The 23,714-nt window shown below is 39.4% G+C and overlaps 1 protein-coding gene across 1 annotated transcript in view; it reads left to right on the top strand.

The window, feature by feature from the left end:
* Positions 1–23,430, top strand: part of tapt1a (transmembrane anterior posterior transformation 1a) — a 30,896-nt gene extending 7,466 nt beyond the window's left edge. The window contains exons 4-14 of the mRNA XM_030062442.1: positions 3,388–3,550; positions 5,055–5,190; positions 5,745–5,842; positions 6,154–6,223; positions 7,301–7,381; positions 8,639–8,748; positions 11,929–11,988; positions 12,123–12,191; positions 13,252–13,328; positions 14,890–15,059; positions 19,940–23,430. Coding sequence (XP_029918302.1) covers positions 3,388–3,550; positions 5,055–5,190; positions 5,745–5,842; positions 6,154–6,223; positions 7,301–7,381; positions 8,639–8,748; positions 11,929–11,988; positions 12,123–12,191; positions 13,252–13,328; positions 14,890–15,059; positions 19,940–20,250 — 1,345 coding nt within the window. The 3' untranslated portion in view covers positions 20,251–23,430. The remainder of the gene's footprint in view (positions 1–3,387; positions 3,551–5,054; positions 5,191–5,744; positions 5,843–6,153; positions 6,224–7,300; positions 7,382–8,638; positions 8,749–11,928; positions 11,989–12,122; positions 12,192–13,251; positions 13,329–14,889; positions 15,060–19,939) is intronic.
* Positions 23,431–23,714: the final 284 nt, after the last annotated feature.

Raw genomic sequence — 23,714 nt, 5'->3', positions numbered from 1 at the left:
CATTAACAGCCGGCTGAAGCAGCTTTGCAGCAACAGGCCAGAAAGCTGAGTGTGTTTAACAGCTTATGAAGTAGACGACACTGAACAGGGAATTGGTTTTTGCATCAGTGCCTTAACATAAACTAGTGTTTACCCCGTTGAGACCTCCCTCAAAGCTACTATTATCCTTGACATCTTTTTGAGAGACATACAAAGTTGTTTGCTGGACAGATTATAAAATACATCCTAAAAGCTTTTTGTGGCAGCTGTTTTGGTCCTTACATTGGTCTTTACATTGGTTCTTGGTCTTAGCATTTGCATCTTTGTGTTGTGGTTGCTGGTCCTTGCACCACTTGATCATAAGATGTTTTTTTTTTGTTTTTTTTTTTTACTTTGCTTTTGCACTTGATCTGCATGATCAAGTGAGAGAAACCCACAGTTCAGTATTTATTTAGAGATGTAAATATGCCTCATCAGGTCAAGGTCATTGTCGTCAGTATACAGATACAGTGTTAAAAATCTGACTTCAGAGAAGAGGGCAAAGAAAAACAGAAAGAAAATTGTTCTGCAGTGTACAAAATGAAATGTCTATGCACTGAACCCTGACCAAAAAAAAAAAAAAAAAAACAACTTGAAATTAAGTCAAAAATGTGTGATTACAAGGAAAGCAAAGAATTGGTAGCGTGAAGGAGCCCTGCTGCTCTTCCTGGACTAAAATCTTCACATGAATGATTCCAGATTTGACCACTAGGTGGAGCCACAGCCCAAAAAGAGTGCTGTGCACTGAAGGTTCAAACCTACAGAGACATCTTTTTGATTTTTAAAAGGATCACCTTGCTTATACTGAGTTGGAAGCCCTTTTGCACAGTTCCTCAAAAACATAGAGTGTCCCTGATATTTGGTACATGCTGTTTACCCAAAGTAGGTGAAGAGAAGACAGACTGTTCTTTGGTTATGCAGTGACTTTCTTTTCTGCGTTGGAAACACAGACTCAGATGTTCATCTCATGCCATTCTCTTCACAGTTTTGTGCTCAACAGTACACTGATTCAGAACTGAGACACTTGATAAAGCCAATTTACACATCATCCTAATCTCAAGGCTGTCTTCCTCTCTCAGCCTGGAGTCGAGAGCATGCTGCTCTTAAAATAACATGGATATCTACACCTTCCAACCCCCTGTCTGTGCTGGCAAACAGCTCACTCATCTGAAACACAATTTCTTTTCCTCTCTCATCTTTTTAGGGAGATTTTTGGGTTAGCCACGTTTGTTGTAATGCAAGAATAATCATCGGCCACTGTAAGTTAACTTAGGTACCAGTTGGCTGTTAGAGTTGTTGATTGTCTTTTCGTGTCTTGTTCGCTAGTGAGTAGGTCTAGAGCTAGTCTGTATGTGGTGTGTTGTGATTTAGCTGCAAAGTATTTGAGCATATCTCTACAGTACCTGCAGAACAGTGTTCAACTAGTACACTCTCACTTATGATTAAAATTATAAGAGACTCTTATTCTGAGATAAGAGAAAGTGTTATGTAATTATGCTCAGTGTTAGGAATAGGGTTCGAAATTGCTACCAGTCATTTGCCACATGCTGGCAATTTTTTTTTTTTTTTTTTTTGCTGTAATGCCACTTTGGCAGATAGCTATCCATCATGTGAAGTTTATATGATAATGGCTCATTTAATTCTCTGAAACCCAAATTTGCTGCCGACACACAGAAATGTCCTTTACTCCCCTAAATAATATTTTGAAATTGCTGCTTTGCTCAATGCTTAAGTTTTTTTTTTTTTTTTTTTTTTTGAAAAGCACAGACTCATGTTTAAAAAAATAATGGGTAAACTAAATCTGATGGTGGGAATGAGTATACTTATATTCAGTCATAATAATAATGATTAATTCATTAAGACATAATAAAAAAAAACATCTTTATAGGCCAAATTAACAAATTTTAAATCGTTTCTAAAGAAATTAAGGGAGTTTCATTTCGGTTTCAGAGGGTTGAAATGGTGAATATTGGAGTGCAACAGCAGCTGTGGCTTGTAGAGACAGCAAAGCTATTTTCTGCCCTGCCTAGAGGTGGTTAATACGCTGACATAGCCCAGTCATGCAATTGATAGGGAAACTATATGTCTTGGAAATAAGCTCTCTCTGTCTCTTGCTCTCCCTGTCATCCCTCTCACAGTAAATTCTAAATAATGAGTCCTATGGATTTGTCATCCCTCCCCTTTACATCATCCTAAGCTAACACTGCCAGCCATTGCCATTAATTATGAATGCTGCATATGTTTGGAAGATATTTTTTTTTAACACTGAAAGGCATATTTGGCTGTTGGTGTAATAGCCTGTGTGTTTTCTCCATCTATTTTATTCAGCCAGCACCCTTTACAGCATTTCTTTACAAAATGCCATAGATATACTGAAATGTTTCTAAATTATAGATATTCTTATTTTCAAATGGGGTAGAGTTCTTGGGCATAGGTTTTTCAGTTAGATAAGAAGAATTCATCATTGTTTAAATCTCACTCATCCAAAAAAAAAAAAAAAAAAAAAAAAAAAAAAATCTATGAATTACTTGTCTATGTCTTATGTTGTATTGTATGTGGCCATGGTGGCAATCTAGTTTCCCCTTTGGGGATTATTAAAGTTGAATCCAATCCAATCCAATACTTTATAAAATATCAAATAATAACAATAACAGCAACATACTGTATCAAAAAAGAGCTAAATCTTATAAATGAATGAGATAACTTATGGATGGAGGATAGCTAACTTAATATTTTGTATTGAGTTTTACATAGTCTACTTAGCAGCAGCAGTGAAAGGAGTTGTTGCCTTTTTCCCATGTTGGATGCCTCAGTTTGGATTGCTCAGCTTACATGGGATGAACAGCAGTGATCATTTTTAACTCACTGAACCAGCAGTAGTCCTGATGCTGGCCCTCTGATATCTTAATTAATTAGGAAATCTCTCATTAAGTTGGCTTCTTGAGTCTCATTACATCTAAGTATGTGAAACAAGTTTGGAAAATAGTGTTTATTTATAAATGCTTTTAGTTGTTTGTGTGCATAGGTGTTAATAATATTGATACTTTTAGATAGAACATTATTGTGTGAATGTGCATGTCTACCTGTTTGTATGTTTAACTTTACATTCAGATAATAATGAAAGGTTCTATATGTGTGTGCACATGTACATATGGTATGTATGTGTGCCTGCATGTGTCCATCTGTAGTGTATATTCCTGCATGCAGGTATGCATTCTAATATTTGTAAATGCAAGGAGAGATTGTGTATGTCTAAATGTATCCACACTACAATACAAATACTGAGAGTTCATCTTCCTCTGTGTGTGTGTGTGTGTGTGTGTGGGTGTGGGTGGGTGGGTGGGTGTGTGTGCGTGTGTGTGTGGCCAGTGGGTCACGGCTGCTGCAACCAGCACAGGTGTGTGACATGCTGAAAGGCCTGATCCTGGTGCTGTGCTTCTCCATGATGCATTACGTCGACTACTCCATGATGTACCACCTGATCAGAGGACAGTCTGTCATCAAACTCTACATCATCTACAACATGTTGGAGGTACTGCACATTTTATACATTTACATCTGCCATTTGGTGAACACTTTCCATCCCAACAGTGACAGTGCCATAAGTATGCACATCTTTTAGCATGGTTGCCTCTAAATGGACTCAAACCCTCAAACATGTAGTGCTGGGTAACATCCACAGTCACATCCACAGTCATTTAAACGACATCTAAAAGTATTTAGGTATACCGGGTGATAAATTAAACCTAGACTTGTGTTACCAATCAATAGGCTATTATGGTTCACATGTAGTGGTGGGTAATGGTTGTGCATGACAATGCATTGGCTGGCTAGAAATTGCTAATGCAAGAGAAAAGCAGGTGCTGTTCTTTAGAGACTGTGCTGATTTTTGGCTCAGGATGATGACTGACATTTTAATGCAGACCAGGGCCATTTGTGACTATTTGAGACAATGTGTGCATGTTTCCCATTTTGCATATGTAGATTTTTACTCTTGGAGCTACAGTTATACATCTCAAGGCAATGATAAGGGAAACACCACTGGTGCTTTGTAGAATCCCTGCCTATAAATCAATTTGTATGCTGGACACCATCTTTGATTTTTTTTTTTTTTTTTTTTTAAACTGAGTAAATCTTAGGTGTGAGCCTTTCACTCTTCATGCATTTTCACTTGCTAGAAACATGTCACATTTATAAAGCCACTGTGTATACCCACATGCATAGCACTTCATATTTCATCATCAACACTCAGCAAAAGGATAATAATACTAGAAGAGAGCAGTCAGTACAGTACAGATCTCAGCCAGACATGTTGTTTTACCTTAGCATACTAATCTGGACAGGAACAGTTCCAAAAGTCTAGTGATGTACATTTTTTTCAAATTTCAAAGTAAAATGCCAATATTGTCTGTCCGTGTGTCCCCTCTAGGCTGCTGCCTGGCGGAGATACTTATGTTTTTGTCAATATAATGTATCTACTATGTACAGTGTTTGATGTATTGGGTGAACCTCAGTCTTTTGTAGATTTGAGACTCCTACTACAACTCTCCCAGTGATCCTGCGTAGGTCTGAGAAGTCTGGAAAATATCCAGTTTTTGAAACATTTTGAAATCATTAAACGGATTAGACAGTTTTAGATAGTGTATTGAGCTTATATTGTTCTGGCATAGTACACACTGGCCTGTGCCCAGTGCCATTTCTCATACTGTGATATTTGTTATTGTGAAGAATAATCTTGAGCTGTCGAGTGGTTCGGGCTAGTTGACAGATAATGTAAATGAAAAATTGTTATTGCATGTCAAAAGAAAACAAATTAAAAGACAAAACTGAACGTGGTAACAGAAACTATGTGATAAGAACAGTCATCCCAAAGGGAAAACTGCATACCAATAACAAAATGCATGCATGTAAGAAAAGAGAAAATAATTAAACCTCCCCAACATAAAAACATTAGATAATTTTCTTAACATGCATGAATGACAAAGGGAAATAAATAAACTTACTAGTATTTTTTAACTATGTTTATGTTGGTTTAGGTGGCAGACCGCCTCTTCTCCTCCTTTGGCCAAGATATCCTGGACGCTCTGTATTGGACAGCCACAGAACCCAAAGAACGCAAGAGGGACAGTATAGGAGTCATCCCTCACTTCCTCATGGCAGTCTTCTATGTCTGTATCCTTCGATTTTAGCAGCAACAACATGGGTGTTTTAAATCTTCGCTGTAGAGCTCGGGAGACTTTAAATGAAGTTGGCAACCTTTTATTTGGAGATCTGAGCAGTATAAGCCTTTGATTTGTTGTGTTCCAGAGCTGTACTTCTCTCCCTCTGTGTCATGTTTTATTGACTTTGGTGTGATTTTTAGCCTTTGAATTGACAGTCAGGTTTTACTTGATTCATGCACGATGTAGCCTATTTGAGTCTTTTGTTTCCCTGAGTCTCTTGGTCATACATTCTGTGTTTGATATCTGTGTTTGAATTATGCAGAGTAGGTTTACATAATATTTACATTGAGTAAGCAGGCCAGGCTTGTGTCTTGTTCAAGAATACTTTCAAAGGATTGATGTTGGTTGATGGTCACACACAGACTGTTTTTGGGATTGACCTTGTGACCCTTTGGCTACAGGGTGGTCCCTTTAAGTACCAGCTTTCCATGCTTTTAATAAGGTTTCAATCAAGCGCATTTCTGTGCTTTACATCTGTTGTTTTCCTGAGCGACTGTCTCTTAGTCCTCCATTCCATCCTCATCATGGTCCAAGCTTCCACTCTCAACGTAGCCTTCAACTCCCACAACAAGTCCCTGCTCACCATAATGATGTCTAACAATGTAAGTGGACATGCACATGCATGCTATCTCTGATATGCTTGCTGTCAACAATGATTATGCACGCACAAACAAAAAAAGCGTGATTTGATTTGGCAAGCAACTGTGCACTTGTACAAACAAATAAGTTGCACATGTGCACACAAACATTTTAATGCAATTATTTGTATGCAAATGAATCGTAAAAAATCCGCAGAACTGTGGTGATGTAATGTTTCTGATGCAGCTGCAACATGTTTGTTTTCTTTTTTCTCCTCTGGATAATGAACGCTTCTCACTGTATTTTTCTGTTGTTCTGTTTCCCTCATACACAGTTTGTGGAGATCAAAGGAAGTGTTTTCAAGAAGTTTGAGAAGAACAACCTATTCCAAATGTCCAACAGTGGTAAGATAACCAAAACCTTATCAGACATCACAAGCATAATGCATACGGATTGGTGCTGCATGCAGCATTGGCACTGGAGACACATCCACACCTAATTAGAAAAACAATATTACTGTATGCTAGACTGATGCAGAATTTGTAAAGTTACTCTATGTTATAGTGTTTGTCTTCACATTCTCTGTTGTCAACCCCCCCTTATTATTGTAACTACTTATTACAGTAGAAAAAAGTCACACTCAGTTTTTAAGTTAGAATGAAGAATGAACTGCTATTTTCAACACAGCATTTTAGCTTCTTCTCTTAAGTAGATGTATGATCAGCATACATCTGACAGTTCACAGTGAAACATTTGGCATTAAACTCTAAAAAAACAACAACTATAAAGCAATTAAAATTCTAGCATGCATATGGTTAATTATTCTCCTTTACATAGGGGCCTTTTTATGCAGCTATTCATTTGCCTTTGATAGGAACAATAGTGATGGTCTCTTATGGATTAATTGCAGGCTGCAGCGCCCTCCTTTTTATACCCCAGAGGAAACATGTTTTCATCTCAGCTGCTGCTGTTCAGCACCAATGACAGGAGGAGGACAATAAGCCCTAATCAGCGGCCATTTCCCTCTCACTGTTCATTCACAGCTTTGAAGATTGCCTGTTTATGTGACTTGGCTCAGTCCTAACTAGCATGGTATTAGCAATAAACATTATGGCATGCCGAACATTTATGAATGGATGTGAAAATTGCACTTGATGGATGCTTTTAACGTCCATTGCTGTGGTAAGACTAAGAGCCATTGTTGCTGTGATGTGCAGCTGTGATGAGCCATGACTCATCACAGCACTTTTGTTAAACTTACAAAGTCATACAAAATGACAAAAGTGGCTGCCTAAAACTCAAAGATCAATATCCAGAAGCCTTATTGGACTGCCCAAAACAATTTCAAATTATTGCTACAACAGTTAAGTAATTCCACCTTTAATTGAGTTGTGTCTTAAATGAAGGTACAGAGTTAACTACTAACCTTTTCCACAGGTGGCTTGGTGTGGTCTGCAAATGTAATTGTTTTATCTTGGCAGATATCAAGGAACGGTTCACCAACTATGTTCTCCTGCTCATCGTCTGTCTCAGGAATATGGAGCAGTTCTCATGGAACCCAGGTAATTATTTAATTACCTGGGTTATTTAATTTATTTAATACATTTAATTTTGTTTAATAGCAAAGCATTCTGTTGATTGAATGCAAACCAATAGCAAATGCCGTCTCAAGTTTCTTCTCCATACTTTGGCTGTTTCATACAAGTACTGACCCCTTCCACTTCAGTGAAGGGGTCGGTGCTTGTCATGGAAAAACTTGAGACAAACATGCTGAGCGGGTCCTTCCCTGCTATTTCGGCTGGCCTGCTGTTACACTTTAGGAGACTCTCTCTGACAAATCTCAGTGAATCAGGCAGAGTAGTGTGAGGGATGAGTGCTGGGCGTTACTGTATGACAGCTCTCTGAACACAGTCAGCTTCTCCTGCCAGTCTCCCAGCCAGGCACACTCTAGCTGACAGACTTGGCCTGTCAACGGCAATCAAATGCTGATGTGCTAAATCATATTCTGGCAGAGGTAAAGCCCTCTGCTGATACAGTTTAAGCCAACGCAGGAGTCCTCTTTCATGGATTTATCCTGCATCTATTCTGCACTAGTACAGCAGTCACTTTTTTGTTAGCGTTATACAATAGAAGTAAAGCCCTCTCTCACAACTGTGTGCCTACCAAAGACTCCCTAGTAGATTAAGATGACTGAAAAGAGAGTAAAAGTTGTTTTGCACTAGTAATATGGAAGATCTACACTACAAAATGCATAGTGTAATGTCGTTTTTATTCAGGTAAATTGTTCTATAAGTTTTTGATCATGTATGCTGTTCTAAATAAGCTCGAGCCTGACCTCGAACTTGTTTTATGTAGGCAGTAATTCTGCTGAAGAAATAGATCATAATATGAGACGTCATTGAATTTAGGGTGCAATTCTAATATGTAAGTTATTATCATTATTATTTGCAATCTTGTGATTTTCAAACTGACTAAAATGAGTAAAGTTTAGAGTTTTTATTGGAATTTCACCCATTTCAATCTTGGCTGCAAAAATCTGGATCAGGAAAAGTGAACATGACGCTGCAGAAACTATAACTGTGGTGCCACAGAGGAAGTTACTTAACCCTGATTTCTTGAAGGGAGCTGCACAGTGACCAACAGCAGAAGACTGTGGTTGTACTGGGAAACTCCCTTGTATGAATATCATGAGTGCAAAGCAGGGCTTTTTCTAAAAAAAGAGTGTGCATGCTAAGCAAACTTTCCCTGGATAAATTAAAGTTAAAAGTTATTTAAGCTACATGTACCACATAGTCTCCTATGCCTCTTTTCTTCTCTAGACCACCTCTGGGTGTTGTTCCCTGATGTCTTCATGGTCGTCACCTCTGAAGTTGCTGTTGACATCATTAAACATGCTTTCATCACCAAGTTCAACGACATCACTGCAGATGTAAGGAATGAGGCTGAAGTTCATTATTTCTGAGGGAGTCTCATCCACTGACTAAGACATGCTTTGAAGTGGAAAATTTGGCTGTTAAGTTGGCTATTGCTTCAGTGATCATACATCCAGAAATGCGAGACAAAATTCAGCCAAGTCATTTTACTTACTCCATACACATAGGTATGCATTGAAAATCAATTTCCCTTCAGCTGTTCGATTGCCAGTGCACTGAAGCATTTTCAATTCATCCAAGAACTTATCCACGCTAGGAAAATACCACCAGCCACCAGCCAAATGTTCCCAAATGTTAGCTAGCTCTACAAGCTATTTGGCAGGTGACTTGCATCATTCGGTCCTATTTCCAGGCTGAAATTTATTTGGTTGATTTAAACGGTTAGCGTGGCTGATGAATTTCAGGATGCATTTTTCACTGCAGCTGGCAGACCAAGATTTTAACTCCCTGCCCTGAATATAACATGTTGAAATTCAGCTGAGGTGAAGGCTCTGCAGGGGAAACCTATTTCTCTGCTGATGCGCAAGAGGGGGGGGGGATTCTTGAGAGCAGGGGGAGTCTGCTCCCTTCACGTCTGAGGGATTATTCTGTGGTTGGTCTTTGCTGAATTTCATGGTGCCTTAAGCAGCAAACATAGTGTTTCAGTGTTTAGCCAGCTGTACGCTTTGCCCCGTGGTTCCCCATAGCATGCCTTAACTACAGCTGCGTAATACTGAAAAACAATATATATCTGTTTTATTTTTTCCTCTGAATATTGCAGTCATGATTTGAGTTATCCTGTGTGTATGTAGGAAAGTAAATTATTGATACAGCATCTTTCAAAACCAACATCAGAAGGTGCCATACAGGAGAAAATCCAACCTTTTAAAGGTAAAACAGCAGGATAATAAAATGCAGAACAATACAACAAAGCAGGAATAGAACACTAAAAAATAAAATAGTGGAGAAGTTGAACCAGATTCATCTTTTGCTGCAACGCAGCTCAACGTCCTGCTTCAGTGGCCAGTCATGTGACCCGGTGATCAGACCAGACAAACAGACAGCAGACAGACAGGCAATGTAGTGACACACCCACACTGCCGTACAGCGCTGTGGCAAATCACCAGATTGAAAAATTTTGTCTTAATACCGCCGTGGTATCTGCACTAGAGGGAATGAACATAGCTGTGATGACTGTAAACTCTGTTGGTAGATAGTATGGTCAGTATTTTATTGTCAAAAACTATGTCTGGAGAACAATGGCTTGATGTGAGTGTAGTGTTAACGCATCAGTTGTTGTTGTTCTCCCTCTACAAGTTTTTATTTTAAGGGGGAACACGTTCCAAAATGGAAGCAAAAAAGGCACAATCTCCCTTTAATTTCACCTGGCACTTGGGAACCAATAAATTGTCCTGGGAACCAATGCAATAGACTTGGTGTGGAGAAACAAAGGCTTGAGTCTGTTCCAGATGTTGAAAGGATGGAATAGAACTTATCTGTATCTTAACTATATTAATTTTATATTAACTATATTTATAAGCTGGAAGAAGAAACAAAATGATGTGATATAAGTTCATGGGCTCTTTTTTTTTTTTTTTTTTTTTTTTTCCGGAAATGATCAATACATTGCTGGATAGAACTAGAAATATGATGTTTTCCAATGTGAGCAGAGCTGTTACTGCATTATTTCTTATTCAGTACTTTCGGACTTGAAATGTTAATGCTTATGCTCACAGTTTGATGTGGAGGTGTCAAGTGTAGAGTGGCAAGAAAAGCATTCACCTGCTTTTGACCCGTAAATGCACAGCACTGCACAAAACCATTCTCTGTCACAGCTGAATGGGTATCCAAGAAATGCATTTGGAAATTCCAACAACAGAACAGACTTCTCTGAAAATATGTATCCCCTCTCCTCATGTGGACTAATTTGACTCACAAGGGAAAAAAACTTCTTTAAGTCACAAACTTCATCTTTAAATAAAAAGAGAGGTACATTTAGAGCATATTGTCTTTTGAAATGTACTCCAATATTAACACTGATTTCAGTTCCTGGGGTTTCAAAGGCAAAAAGAGTGAGGTCCTTGCTGTATCACTATACACAGAGGGTTCATGATCATCACACATTCCCGTTTTTTAAAATTTCTGTGAAATTTATTAAAGAAATGAACAGGAGTTGGACAGAAAAAAAATAATAATACTGACAAGTGCACCCTCTGTACCCTTCAAACATGTGTTGGATTTTTTCTTACATCTATCTTTCAGAAAGATGAAAAACTAATAATAACTGCCTCATGGTCATATGCCTCCACCAACCAGTCAAGTTGCAGTTTACATCCATATCTGTGCAGACTCATATAATATTTGTAGTGAAGACTTTGAAAGAATTTAATAAAGGGTATAAAGTGTATTTTTTGACTTTGTTGAGACTGTTTTACAGAGGAGTACAGAGAATCGATAGAGTCAGTGTTTCCCCTACTATAGCCCAGGCCCACCTGTCCACACAATATTTTATTTATGTTATTTGTCTAATTTATGTGCACCTTGACTATCTGCTTTTTTGTATATTCCCAATTCGTAAAATAGGACTCTTTTAACTTTGACAACAAATTTGTTTGTTCAGGTCCATGTCTACTATTGGGTTGGCCAAGAAAATGTTATCAGTTCACCCTTGAGCGAATGGAAACATGTGCCAGGTGTAATGAAATTCCCTCCAGGCAAGATGTTGCGTTCACACGAATGGGATGAATTTTAGGTCACAGTAACTTTGACCTTTGACCTTTGGCTATCAAATTCTATTCAGCATTAGATCATCCTTGACTGAGTCCAAGTGGATGTTTATGTCACATTCCCTCAAGGTGCTCCTGAGATATCGTGCTCACAAGAATGGGATGGATGGATGGATGGATATTCTGAAAACATAATGCCTCTGGCCACCACTGTCACTGGCACGGAGTCATTAAAATCTGGCAGTGTAAATTTAATGACTTGATGGTTAGCATAATAGAGTGCCATGCATAGCTCCAGTGATTTCCAGCAACTTTGTTAACAATAAGGTTTTATATTCATACCGCGGGCTGTCTGGAGATTGCATTCAGAAATCCGCAGTTGCCACACTGACTGATGTTTCGTCTTACAGTTGATCTGTCACGTGTTTGTGCTCGGACTCCCAAGCTTTAGTTTTCTTTTCTCTCCCACAGGTATATAGTGAATACAGAGCAAGTCTGGCCTTCGATCTCGTCAGCAGTCGACAGAAGAATGTAAGCACCCACTGCTTTTTTGTTTGTTTTTTTTACCACAGTCATTATACTTGCATAAACTGCATTGAGCCCATAGTGCTAATTATTGTGGTTTTGCTGGTTGCTTTGTTATATGCCTGTCTATCACTGTGTAGGCTTGTACAGACTACAGTGATTCTGTGGCCCGGAGAATGGGCTTCATCCCCCTGCCTTTGGCTGTTCTGGTAAGAGCGGAAGCAATCTGTTGCTATTCATACTCTCAGTACCACTACTGCAGTGTGCAGTGCTGTGTAAGTGTGTATGTATTAAGACTGCATGTCCACTAGGGCTGGATTATTTCTTTGTTGTTCACAATGGAAAGGGTGCACTGTTGCATGCCAAGATTTGAAAATACAATATGCAGCTTTTTGACAATAAAATGGTGATCGCACAAATAAACAGGATATAATACACATTATAAGATTATGTCTGTCAATGAGCATCGCCGATCATTCCTGAAACTGGCTTTTCAATGATGCTTGGTACATTTTGGGGTGCATACCATTTGTTGGGGCAAGAGGGCAAGTTTTATAAGGGCGTGGTCAGCGGTGAGCTACTTGTCACTATCAGGGTGAGGCTCGTGGCTTGGGAAGTCAGCATGAACAGTCACAGCAGAAGGCAGTGAAGCAGTGAAGCTGAACAGCAAAACGGCAGATAAGACCTGTTCAAAAATGTGAAACTTAAGCCATATTTTATATTATAGATAGATAGATAGATAGATAGATAGATAGACTGATTTTTATCATATTAGATATCGATTTTTTATATTAGATATGTTGATTTTTTTTTCATCACCTGCTTCCTTTTCACACATTGTGAGTTTATAGATGTCTGTTACTTCAGGCTCAGGCTGGATGTCATTTGAAAGTAGACAGTTCATCAAAATAAGTGACAAGTGTTGGGGTGTGACTAACAACACATTTCCTCCCTCAAGGCTAAACGTTGCATATTGTGGCATATTGTTTTGATGCTACTTGCACCAAGAGCTAGAGGTTACAAGTTTCTAAATATTTATAGGAAAAGAGCAGCCTACTTAAAATTGGTTTCTTTGCTGTCACGTAGCAACAGCAGAAGCAGTGACTGCTGTGCGTTCCACAAACATCTGTTTGTTGCTGGTAGCTAACAACAGGTGCCTGCTGGTCACACATCTCATCTCCCCCCTCCTCTTTCTTTTTGGAATTTTTTAAAGTAAGAATTTCCCCAAAGTTTCTCAGCTTTCATTCTGACTTTTCTCTGTTTTAACAGCTCATCCGAGTGGTGATGAGTTCGGTGAAGGTACAGGGAGCTCTTTCATACACATGCGTGTTCCTCTTTTACCTTGGGTAAGACTTACTAAGAACTCTATTAAGCTGATACTGTTGCTTATATTTTAGTATTACAGATGCTGTTGAATAAGTCTATTGTAATGTACCTGACACATCTATTCACCTATCCAAAACTGACTGAGCTTTATTTTTCCATGTGTTTGATATGTATATGCAGTATTTATTGTAGTCTGCCTGTAAAAGAAATGTGGCTAAAGAAGTGATTTAAATATGACAATAATTTTGCAAGTCTAAGCTCTTCAGTCAGGGCACTCCAGAGAAATGTGCCTGCTTTTTATTGAACAACACTCTTAAACCTTTCAAATGGGGTGTCAGAGTCAACACGCTTGATTTTGACAGCCACAGTGTTGCTTATTAAAACACTACTCATTTTGTCAGTTTTCACAGGTCAATGCCTGTTTAACTGCTTGAATGCATGGTCTACAGAAGTAGGATTAAGTATCTGTGTTGAGTACTGTGTGCCATCACATTACTTTAGTGCTGATCTGTCTCATTTGGTTATTACTTATACTGACACACTCACATGCATATACACTCACTTAAACTTGCATGCAGTGCACTGACTCTCACACACACTTCAACCACACAAACAATGTTACATGCTCATGCCTCAAGACTGACAAACATCCACATCCACAAGCAGTTACATAAGCATTAACGCGGCGCCCTCACGTTCCCCCTGTGCTGAGCTGCTTATAGCCTTTCTCATTCTCATTCCTCCAATCCCACCGGGCTTGTACCATTGAAGCATTTACCTCGGGAGGGAGAATACAGTCTTGTCATCTCTAGTGCCATCTCTGCCCCTCCCAGCCTCTTTACTTAAAAATAGCCTTGGCCTGACCAGACCGTTGCGCCTCGGCAAAGATTCAGCAACGCTCACACACTCTCGGTTCGTAGCACCCTGTCACACCGAGCGCTGGTCCGTAGACCTAGATGCGTCTGTGTCTCTCTCATCAGTGACACATTCAGTCGTGCTGAGGCCTAATAGCAAAGCTTATAAACAGGAAAGGACGGCGCACATCAACCTCCGGGTGTCAGTGGTGGGATGTGAATAGCGGCGATTGCAAGCAGATGGTGTAATGGATTCATTATAGCCGCAGCCCAGCTGAAGGCAGCTTTTTGGAAATTCTCTTACAGATCACAGCACGGAATAACAGTGATGCAAATTAGAATAGGCAAGTTCAATTCCAACTAAAATTATAATCCTGATTATTTTGCTAGATATTGTGATTAAAAAGTGTCATCTCCTGGCGCACAGCCAGTTTAATCTGGTGCTATAATAATAATAAATATTTTGACCACAGTTATTCATCATTCTAATCTCAAGGATGTTAGCCACAACATTATGTTACTTGTAGCAGTGGAGCCCTACACTTGAACTTTTAATGTGTTGTTTTTTTAAAACCTTTATTTAGTTAACCAGTTGGGATTAGTGCTTTGCTCAGGGGCAGCTCAGTAGTAGTTGCTGAAGAAAGGGAAAGCATGTTCATTCACTTTCCCCATCCAGTTCTTCTAGCCACAAGCATGCTTTGCTAACTTTGACCTCCCGCCTGTGTAGGCTGGTGACGCTCAAGGTGCTGAACAGCATTGTGCTGCTGGGGAAGTCTTGTGTTTACGTCAAGAGAGCCAACATGGAGGACAAGCTGTTTGAGAGACCATCGTCCGCTCCCTCCGCCTCTGCAAAGAGCCCCAGCAAAGCCGACCAGGCCAGGTGTCCTAACCCTTCAGGTAAGTTGCACCCACCTGACAAGGAGTTGCAGGGAGTGCCAATACAGAAAAAAAAAAAAACCTACAAGAATTCAACATTTGTTCTTTTTGTTGATCAGTAGTGTAATGTAAAGCTTGTTTGCTAGGTTTAGAGGCTTTTGATGGGATAATAACCCAAATAATTTCCTGATCATCTAAGTCATAACATGTAAGCCTAGTTGCCTCACAAGACCTGTCAACCCAATATATAAATAAATCAACCCATAAACAAATTCACACATCATCTCAAAATAAATACTGTAAAGTCTGTTGCCATCATAGAAAATTCATGGAAATTGATAAACCAAAATTTGGCAGAACCTTCAGCTCATTTCACATTTATGTAACATAAACATGCAGTATGAACTTAGAATGACTGATACTGGATCTAAATACAACAGAAAATTACCCCTAGATGTATTCCAAAATTAACCAAAATGTTTTGCTGTCAGTGTGCGAGTAGTAATATGCAAGAAATTAAAATTGATGTATTTTAGTACAAAATTTTTTGTACAAAATAATGTCTGGCAACATTTTTTAAAGTGTTACAGTATTGCAAGTGATTTTGGAAGTCGGTTATTTTGGAGATGTGAAAAATATGCAGAACTAAGGCGGTGTCCTTGTGACTCAGACGGCCAGAATGTAATGTCCTGGATCTGAATCTGGCCAGGGACCCTTGCTGCATGTTATCAGCCCCCATCCAGCTCCTCTCCACTCTCTCTCACTCTTATTTCCTGTGTCTGTCTACTGCGTGTTATCTAATAACGCAGAGATGTCATAAAAATAATCTTAAAATGAATGTGCCGAGTCACTCTCATTCTCTTTCTCTGTGATATCCTCTGCAGAAAAGTAAGCCCTGTTTGTTTAATGTTTAATAATACAGTCAGTCATATTGATTTACATGAGCGCCGCTAACTCGTTTCAAGTCTCATGTTTGTTCATTACATGTGCCACACACTAAGACAGCACTAGGCTTATTGACTTATCCCTACTAAGAGAACAGCTATGTTCATATTTACATTTAAGGATTTAGCTGACACTTTAATTTACATTTTAAGTGTTTAACTGACATGTTAATTTACATTGCAAGCATTTAGCTGACAGCCTTGTTCAGAGAGACTTGACACCTGCTGCTAGCTGTTGTGAGTATCAAACCTGTGACCTTCTGGTTACAGGGTAGCTCTATTTAGGCTGTTATCTTAGACGTGGAGAATCTAATTCATGAGAAATCCAGGATATAAAACAGGTCTGTGTTCCCTAACTTTGTTTCATTGAACATCATTTTGTATTCCGAGTGGCTGCTCACTAAAACAAAACTTTAAAGTCTGCAGAAGTAGTGCAGGGTTAATTGGTTGGTTAGCTAGGGAGACATGACCAGGATATAATCAGTCAGAGTTTCCCTCTTTGGTCAAGCATTACCCTATGCTCATTTTTGCAATGTGTTTAATATATGTCACATTGTATTAAGTAGTGGTGCAAGGGTTTGGTCAGTAATCAAAAACAAAACAAAAAAACACCCCACACAAACGATGCAGACATCATTTGGTCAGATAGTAACAAAATGAAACATTCCTCCAGTTTTCAGCAAAATCGGATTGTCGGGGTAGCATGCCCTTTCAAAAGCTTGAAATCTTGACCTTTTTAATTGTAGCGTCCCTATCAGACCAATCAGTGTAATTTGGTTATACTCAAGAACACATTGCCAAAATTCATCTGCAGAAGGCCAAAGTATTCGCTGAAACAGTCAGTCGTCGTGTGCAGTGATTAAAGTGCATGCCTAATTGTTCTGTCATTGTGCTCCCGGATCTTTGCAAGCCTGACTTGAGCGGTTTGATGTACAAAATTGGACTTAAGGTGAATGAAATAAAATTTTGAGAGCCTTTCAAAGTTAGAAAGGCTCACGAAAAAACAGTCGCTCATCTATCCTTTCAAATATTCACGTTTATTCATTCATTCATTTAGAACTGTGCAGATATCTTAAAATAATTCATACATCACTTTTCAAAATATGTGCTGTACAAAATTAAGATACAACAATAAAACATGGAACAGTGAACCAGTGAAATAGAATAAAAGAGTTCCACAATTAAAATCACTTAAAATCTTGACAAATTGCTGGAGTCCTTCCTAAGACATGCACAGCTGAAAGTGGCAGCATCGCCCTGTCATCCACAGCCAAATCCAACCGGATCTTTCCTCCCCTGCGTGCCGCAGACTGGCCCGCTGTGCTGAGCCAAAAGCTTTAAAATCACAAAGACCCTGATGGTGCATCATGTCATATCAAACATCAAAGCTCCTACCAACGCTTGTATTTCCACTGGATCTGGTGTTTCAGAAGGCAGCAGCTACAAGGCTTAAGGCTGCACGCTCTAACATGTACGGTATAATAATAACCACTAGTGGGAAAGGAGTGTGTCATCTTTGCTTCCCCTTCCCACATATTTTGCTGCTGGGACTGGAACCAGTAACCCTCACATCCCATGCTTACTTCTCTCACCACTACACTACCTTTGTCCATGGTTCAGTTATGGTAATGTAGGCCTTTGTCTTTTATGGTGATCTGAATTCACATAACACATGATGCACCATCTGTCTATATTGGATGTTTTGGTCCTTAAGCCGAAGATGTGTATAGCCAATTTGAAGACATATGGTTGTTAACCTTTAAAGCTCACATATCACGCAAAGAAGAGATGGAGAACTCATTGCGAATGCATATGTGACCCAAATAACAGTTCCTCTATATCTTGGGTAATGCCAGCCTGCCAGCTTGTAAAGGTAGTTTACTTGCACATACAAAAGAGAAAACCCATAATGAAGAGAGAAAAAAAAATCCAATTTATGTAGGTGAGGGGAACAAAAAGAATTCCCGATGACAGGCAAAGACAAATTGAACAACAGAAACTAAAGGACAAGGGAAATAATTAAAAAAGCCTTGGTGCAGTTAATGAAATAGTAGGGAAAGTGAGGGTGTGTGTATGTGTGTGTATTCTGTTGGTGCACTTATTTACTGACCATTGACAGGCTAGAGACATGGTATAATGTGCTCTAATAAGAATTGCGTGCTGACTCGACACTGAATCATTGAGATGGAACCGAAGGTAATCACACACCAAAGCCTGACATTTTCTAATATTCTGTTGGTCTGCAGTGTCTGTGCCTGTTTTTCATTACCTTGATCAAATTTGAAATTCTGTTAATGCCATGCCCAAACACACGCACACTCTGCAGCAGTTCTGCACCGTAAACTCAGTGCAGCTCTGCCTGCAGTAAGAATTGTAAGTTTGCCGTAGCCAGATAGCCCGAGGCTGGGTGGTTGCCTCAATAGACAGCCATGTTAATATCCACTGCTGCTTCACTCAGTTCTCTCTGATATGATGAATTATTCTGTTTGGTCGACTTTCCTAATGCGCTGTAACCACGCTCACACTGTGTATGCTCATAGTTAAAAGTCCTTTGCAGGGTTTTCTTTCAGCATAATGCAGATAATTGTGGTAGTGACCAACTGTGCTGTGCTCCTCTGGCTTCTGTTTTTCGAGCCTCTTGCGGTTTCATTATTTCCCCTCTCCGGTGTTGTGAAAATGAAGAGTCAGGTGCCTCTGGGTTGCCTGAATTTACTGTTGAACTGTGTCGACCTAGCAGGTAGAATCACTGCAGTGTCGCTCCATGTTATCTGTCTGAAAATTCGTTTCTTCAAGAAAACCATCACATCTCCCTGTGCCGTGTCTTCATCCTCTTCGTGCTCTATTATGCTCTTGTCTGAATTTATCAAAAAGAAATACCTCCTGCTATGTGTTTTTGCACTTATTCCTCTCATGTCTCTTACCAGCACTAACCTCCAGTGATTCTATGGTTGTAGGAATAGTTTATTAAATTGTCAGAGCACTATGACTCTGAACCTTGAGCTTTTTACTATTAGACTGCATTCACATCTGGTTTTAACATGCATCTTGGGTGATCCCATCACAAGTGAACATTGTTAAGCACAACTATGACCGTTTCTTGGAAAATCATTGTAATCTGATGACTCAAACCACTTTCAGAGGTGGTCAAGGCCACATTTGACCACATCGCATTTTGTTGTGTAAACATTCATGCATCTCGATGCGTCCCCAATAACATCGGGAAACCACTACTCCACTTTGTGCAAGGAAGTAGCTTTTGATAGAGCAAGCTGTTTGGCGGAGAAATTCAGATTTGAAATAAGTTTGATTTTGCAGTGAGATGGTGGTTGCGTTTCTTACGTAATCCAGTTATTAGATAGGTTGGACACAGCTGCCCAGTGAATGGGCCAGAGTTGAAGAGCAGGACTTGTGTGGAACAGTGGAAAGATCATGACAGCAATGTAATATGGAAGTGAGGAGGAAGAAGTTGTTAGAGTAAGGTACAGAAGAATCAAAGTAATGAAATAAAAGACAGAAGCATATCTTGAGGTCAGTAACCAATCCAATTACAGGCAATCACTGAAAATGCAAAGTGAGAGACTTGATAACGCCAGGTGTGAATGGCAGTCTGTCTCAGCTGTCATCTTGAGATCAGACCACCTAGACTAATACCAATGATGAGCAAGGCTTTAGTTGCCGAAGGTGTTGGCAATCTTGAAATTTAAGATGATTATTCTGTTGCATGTATTTGTCATTTGCCTTGGAGAAGAGTGTTTGCTAAATGCCTTTAAATGTAAAGACTTAAAAAAAAAAAAGTAATTTGGCAGGTAAAAAGTGAAATTTGGGTGTGCATGTCAGAATCTTTTGCCACTATGACCAGCGGACAAATTTAGATTGACAGGATAGATTACACCGCACCATATGTTGTTTGTCTGCAATTTCCACCGGATTAGTTCAAGTCAAGTCTGTCTCTTTTAGGTGAATCCACGGTGGAGCGGATCCCTGCCTCTCCTTACCGCACAGCACCCTCCTCTTCCTCCACCACCTCTGTGACCACGCAGCCAAGCCCCAGGACTGACCTGTTCCCTGCCCCACCCACCGACACCCACCCTGCCTCACCAGCCAGTCTCCCTCCTACCCCGCAGCCTGAACCGGAGAGCTCTGTGCCCTCGCCTGCCAAGGAGGAGCAGGAGGAGGCGCAGGGAGGCACTGAACTCAAGCACAGGACTCCCAAAAAGGACCTGCTGGAAATTGACCGTTTCACAATCTGTGGTAACCGCATTGACTGAGCGTCGGCACCCGCTGACCAAGCGATAACCACTCAGGAGAGGCGAGGAGTCAGCAGCACACTCGGGCCTGGCTCTCCAGGCCAACGCCAGCAGCAGAGTATTTATTAAGTGACGATACAGTAAGTTATTGTGGACCTTGACACGCAGTCTCAGACGATCCTGCCGTGTTTTCTCTCCCAAAGTTGCGGAGTTTGACGAAGCAGACAACAGCTGGCTGATTTAAAGCGGCAGAAAGGAACCAGTTGTCAGGGTTAGCTGGTGTTAGTGTGGCTATGTGTGTGTGGAAGTATGAGTGTAAGATGTGTATGTGTGTGTGAGAGAGTATGAGAGGTGGGTGCGTGGGTATGAGAGCACACAAGCACTTCTGTATGAGCAACACTGGGACCATAAGAGAGGTTGTCAATTAGCTCAACAGCCAAACAGACAACGTAGAAGAAACCTCCAGACGAAACTTGTACAAACAGAAATACCTGGAGCTTTTTTCATAATCTGAAGTTTTTGCGAAGAAAACTTAAGTAAAATAGAATGAAGTAAAAAATTTAGTAAAAAAATCTTGGGTGTCATCCAATCTTCTCTACCCATACTACAAATTATACTAGCTAAATGTTTCACAGTAAAGCCCTGGGAAGCAGGAACTGAGGTTTGTTTAGATCTAGAATAAAGTCTTTGATTTTGAAACAGAGGTTTTGTAGGAAACCCGTGATTTAACATCCTTGTCTGATCCATGCAAATCGACCCAGGCAGGGTAGTTGGTTAAGAGATTGAAAAGCTTCTATCAGGTTCTTTCAACAAGGAACTCTGAACAGTCGCACACTGTTAGTATAAAATGTCTATGCATTGCTGCTTATTCAGTTAATTCCTCTATTTGGATGACTGAGGTTCTGTAACCATCAATTAAACAATGTACCTGAGTGGGACTAATTTGAATTCTGAAGAGAAGCTTCTGTCAACTTTCCAATTTAACGTCGTAATATAAGAACATGTCTAAAACCATGACTTTTGAAAAATACTATTACAGTTTTTTAATCAGCTACAATTAAATTAGAGCCTTAAGTAGAGCCTTCGTTTACACAGCAAACAGATATCGCCATTTCATATGTCAAGCTAATATTTCTCCCTCAGAAACTAGAGGATCTTTCATTACAGAATCTAATCAGGGTGGACATTAACACTTGCCACCAGTTAAATGATGGCAAATTCTGAGTGCTGCCTCCAAAGTCTCCAAAGAAAAAGTTAGTTTCTTGTTTTTCTAAGGTACGTTTAAGCCTACACATCAATGAGCATATCCATTTTATGGAGAAAAAAAAACATCTATCTGTAAATTCATCAGATATCTAAAATACAGATCACCCTGAAACAGGTTATCATATTATCAAGGACTTAAAGCTGCTTTCAGTAAGACTGGAATGCAGAACTTATACAATTACGTAGAATATGGATGTAATTTAGTGGCGACTCTCCACGGCTCTGCTGAAGCGGCAAATTACATCCATATTTGATGTAGCTGTACCCTGGTCGATTCAAAATGGTCCACTTCTTCTCAAAAAGTGGCTACTTTTTTGATGTAATTTTGTGCCATTGATCATTTTTTGAGAAAATAGGGTTTTTTTTCCAAATGGTGAGAATTAAACTTATTACTTTTCTGTCTGAGGGTCCCATGAGTACAAAACCTGTCTCATCCAACCAACCTGCTGGGGGTCTCCTGTGAATGTTTGCACTGATGGACCGTATTGTCTTAAATACGCTACACATTGACGGGTCATGTTTCTCCTCATTTGACTCTCAAGTATTGTTAAAATGTTTACATCCTAGGATTTCAGAAGCAATATGTCCACAACAAAATGCCTTTATTTTTGACTTCATATTTAAGACATCTTAACCAGCCTTGTTAAGATGTGTGCTATGATTTAGCTTTTCATTTTATTGCACAGAAAAACATAAAAAAAAATCTGCTGTGTGCTATAAGACAGTTATATCATCCAACTTTCAATTATGACCCATGTACGTGAATGTATGCAAAATATATTTATCACACTTTAATTTAAATTGTAATGCCTGGCCATTAAGTTCCAGTTCCTATGCCTAATGTTTGTTGTATGTCAGAATTCAAGTCACTAACTCCACTGAAACTATCTAATGTCATTTAGCTGATAAGATATCAATTAATATTAATGGTACATGATGTAGCACTTTGTGGTTCTTGCAGTTTTTGGTTATAAGGTCACACTTTGCATTTCCATGAAACTATTCCACAGCATCTATATATAAAATAACTGTTTTGTATTGAGAGTGGGTGTAGTTTTATAGATATTTTGAATTATATATATATATATATAAAAATACTTTAGTTTTTTTTTCTTACAGAGTAATTATCAGGGTGGGAAATCACCGCCAGCCACAAGCCAAATGCTGGTACATTTTGGACTCACGAAGCTGACCATGGAAACCACGTCTGTTATAGTTAACTTTTGTCTTTCTGGCTCACTCCTCTCATCACTCTCAGTTAATTTTGGAATGTATTTGCCACTGTGGCCTTTAGACAGAAGAGGTACTTTCCTGCCCTGGTAATTATACAGCATAATCTCTAACAGTAATAAATTTATAGTTGCTTTGGTATAAAACATGTTGCAATGTGAAGCGGGGGCCTTTTGTTTTACTTTAAACAGAAGGAAGATCTATAATAAGCTACATATCTGCATTTATTTGATTCTGTTGTGAAAAAAAAAGAAATCTTTATAATGTTCATTACCATTGTAATAAGGAAGATGGTTCTATTTTTGGAGCTGCCAGTTGTGATATGAAACTGTTTTTGGTGCATGAGACTTGACTCCCCTTGATCCTCTCCATGTGGTTTCGTCAAATGCCTCGTCTCCGTTGGCCAGGGTTTGGCCTTGTTGTGCCCTGTTTGGCGCAAAGCCAGCATCTCCACTGTCTTTACAACTTGGTCAAACCTCTCTGGGCTAAGTGTAGATGGAAATCAAACTGTACTTTACTTTACCACAGTTAGACCGAGCCGGGCTTCGCCGAGCGAATGGAGACGAGGCAAAAGTGTTCTTATGCAAGCTGCGATGGTCCGGTACACTGCCTGCTTTGTTTCATCAGTTTTGGTCCTAATTTAATTCCTATCTTGATATTGTATGAAATTGCCTCTTTTTGGATTAATAAAAGCTGATTTATTAATCGTGTTGTTTTAAGTTTACAGTATACAGTATGTTGAGTAGGTAGAGGGGTAAATTTTGGAAAATATACATTGTTTACTGTTGTGTTTCTGAGGAGAGAAATACACCAAAATATCTTCCACATTTCTTCGTCTCTCCTCCATGTACGCAGCACCTCCTATTTAGAGGCTGAAAATTTTGGGAACAGATCAATGCTGAGCCTCAAATTCATGCTGCTTAAGTCAGCTTTTGGAGTTTGGAGCCATAACAAGGCAAATTTATTTCAGATGTCAAACAGCAACCAAA

Source organism: Myripristis murdjan, chromosome 10 (genome assembly GCF_902150065.1).
Source record: "Myripristis murdjan chromosome 10, fMyrMur1.1, whole genome shotgun sequence".
Taxonomy (NCBI): Eukaryota; Metazoa; Chordata; class Actinopteri; order Holocentriformes; family Holocentridae; genus Myripristis; species Myripristis murdjan.
The sequence above is the reverse complement of the archived record's forward strand: the minus strand, read 5'-3'. Positions and strand labels throughout refer to the sequence as shown.